The 2,172-nt window shown below is 42.4% G+C and overlaps 1 protein-coding gene across 1 annotated transcript; it reads right to left on the bottom strand.

The window, feature by feature from the left end:
• Window positions 1-177: 177 nt before the first annotated feature.
• Window positions 178-1,692, bottom strand: LOC119332622 (protein SRG1-like). Its single transcript, XM_037605786.1, has 4 exons — window positions 1,324-1,692; window positions 1,000-1,259; window positions 584-911; window positions 178-456 (listed from the first exon to the last, which is right to left on the bottom strand). The coding sequence occupies exons 1-4, from the start codon at window positions 1,543-1,545 to the stop codon at window positions 247-249; spliced, it is 1,020 nt and encodes a 339-aa protein (XP_037461683.1). The 5' UTR covers window positions 1,546-1,692; the 3' UTR covers window positions 178-246.
• Window positions 1,693-2,172: the final 480 nt, after the last annotated feature.

Consider the following 2,172-nt stretch of genomic DNA (forward strand, 5'->3'; position numbering starts at 1 on the left):
ATATAAAAGACAACACAACATCACCAAACAAACTGGTTGTTAGCTAACCATTGAAGAAAGACAATTATATTACAGATAAAAACCCCACTCGCAGAAGAGAAACAATCTCTTCATTTATTAGCCATATATAGGCAATCACTGCAAAAACTTCGTCAATAAACTAATTAAAACGTTGAACTTATATTTTTCAGGTCTCGATGAATCTTTTCCCTTGACGTAGGGAAAAATAATGTTCAAAGAGCCCAACTACGAACTTTTCAGTCGAGAAAAAGAAACGAAATCCTTGGCCTTGATTTTCTCATATCTTGGTGGTCGCTTGTCATCCAATAAACTAGGCGCCGGCTCCAGCACCGTTTCCGCATCCACAGCATAAAACCTGGCCAGTGAAAGCCTCTCCTTGTCGGCATTCGTCACCACCCTGTGAACTGGGCTCCTAAAGATTCCGTTGGTCATTATCTGCATGCGTCAAATATTTATTTACATACAAGATAACAAAGGAACGTCGTAGGATTCAGGAAATATATAGGATATACAACGCTGTTGATTGTAGATTATTCAAGAGAGCAGTTGCTTATATTCATACCTCCATGCAGTCTGCTACGTTAATCACCAACGTATAAGGCTTGGCTGGAACATTATACCATTTCCCAGCCCTCTCAACTTGCAATCCACCGACGTCTTGGTCGACAAAAAGGATGGTAAGGAGACCACCATCAGTGTGAGACCTCCGGCCCAGAACTAGGTCAGGCCTGGGACATGGAGGGTAGTAGTTGAATCTAGCAAACCCAATAGCCTTGTTTGATATTTGGTTGACGAAGTAATCCTCATCAAGGTCTAGGAGCTTGGCTATTGATCTCAAGATAAGGTCCCTTGTTCTCTTCGTGTTTGATGCGTACTCATGTAGCACATCCCTGTATGTAGAAAGAGTGACTCCAGAATGAATACACCTTACATTTCGGAACGAAGGGTAAATTAATTAATGAGTAGGTGACTAATAACCTGAAAGATGCCGGGTGAGTGGGCCACTTGGCGAAATTCCTCTCATCTTCTGGCTCCACTCTCAAATGCAAGCGGTCGTTCCAACTCAGGCCCTGATCCTGAGTCACTACTTTGTCATTTCCATAGCCTTCCATCTCGAAGTGCTTGCCATCTATCAAGTTGCTGTATTTCTGCTTTTCTTCAGACGGTTGCCTGAAAAATTCTCTCGATGCACTCATCATGGCATCCATGAGAGACTCCTCAATTCCATGGTTGGTCACCTGGACAAAAATCTCAGCAAAAGTTGAATAATTATAGCTAAAAACTAAGGGTGCACACACTCACCAGGAAGAGGCCCCAGGTCTGTAGAGCCGCCCGGAGCTTGTCGGCTTCGTCGACGGCCGTCAGCCGGCTAAGATCGATCAGAGGGATCGGCTCTGGCATCTCATCAGCAGCGTCCAACATCTCATCAACCACGTACTCTCGCGGCGGCTCCTCGACGGTTGCTGCCAACTCTTGCACCGTTGTCCGCACGAGCGACATATCCGTCTCGTTAGACGTAGCCATTCATTTCTAGTCTTGGATACTTGCCAAAGTTTTATATAGCGGGCAATGCCACTTAATGGCAGCTCGTCCAACAATTATGAAACGCTATAGCATCCATATTGTGCTTTTCAGCATAAATTAAGGGAACAAAATGAGAAAAAATGACGATGCAATCTGTCATCTGTATAACATATATATACTTGACAATTGACATTTAACAACTAACATCCATTCCCGCAAAAAAAAAACAACTAACATCCATATATATTTGAAAAAATAACCGCTAGTGGAAATACATTACGATTATTATTTTTTGCGGGTGAAAATGCATTACATTTTTTAGGAAGAATAGAAGATGCAGTAAGATATACAATAGTATGACCGGCTAATTGATTATTTCTTATTGATTCAGCACCAAACTGTAGCCATTATGTACATCTAGCTATCAGTCATTGGATCTGGATCTGATATTTACATCCACGTAGGTATATATCAGTTTATTGGATTGGATTCTTGATGCAGCCACCAACCAAACAGTCTAGAACGCACGCTAGGTAGAAAATAGAAATGAGGAGCATAATTACCTGATGGGTTTTGCTTGCTCTTTGTCGGAGACGACCGAAGTGGAGGTGGATCTCGTTGCTTGCG

The sequence above is a fragment of the Triticum dicoccoides genome, chromosome 7A, assembly GCF_002162155.2.
Source record: "Triticum dicoccoides isolate Atlit2015 ecotype Zavitan chromosome 7A, WEW_v2.0, whole genome shotgun sequence".
Classification (NCBI taxonomy): Eukaryota; Viridiplantae; Streptophyta; class Magnoliopsida; order Poales; family Poaceae; genus Triticum; species Triticum dicoccoides.

Coding starts and splice junctions, on each gene's coding strand:
- LOC119332622 (XM_037605786.1), bottom strand. CDS start 1,545: ATGGCTACGTCTAACGAGACGGATATGTCGCTCGTGCGGACAACGGTG. Junction 1,260..1,323: donor AGACCTGGGGCCTCTTCCTG/GTGAGTGTGTGC, acceptor ATTTTTGTCCAG/GTGACCAACCATGGAATTGA. Junction 457..583: donor ACGTAGCAGACTGCATGGAG/GTATGAATATAA, acceptor TGACGCATGCAG/ATAATGACCAACGGAATCTT.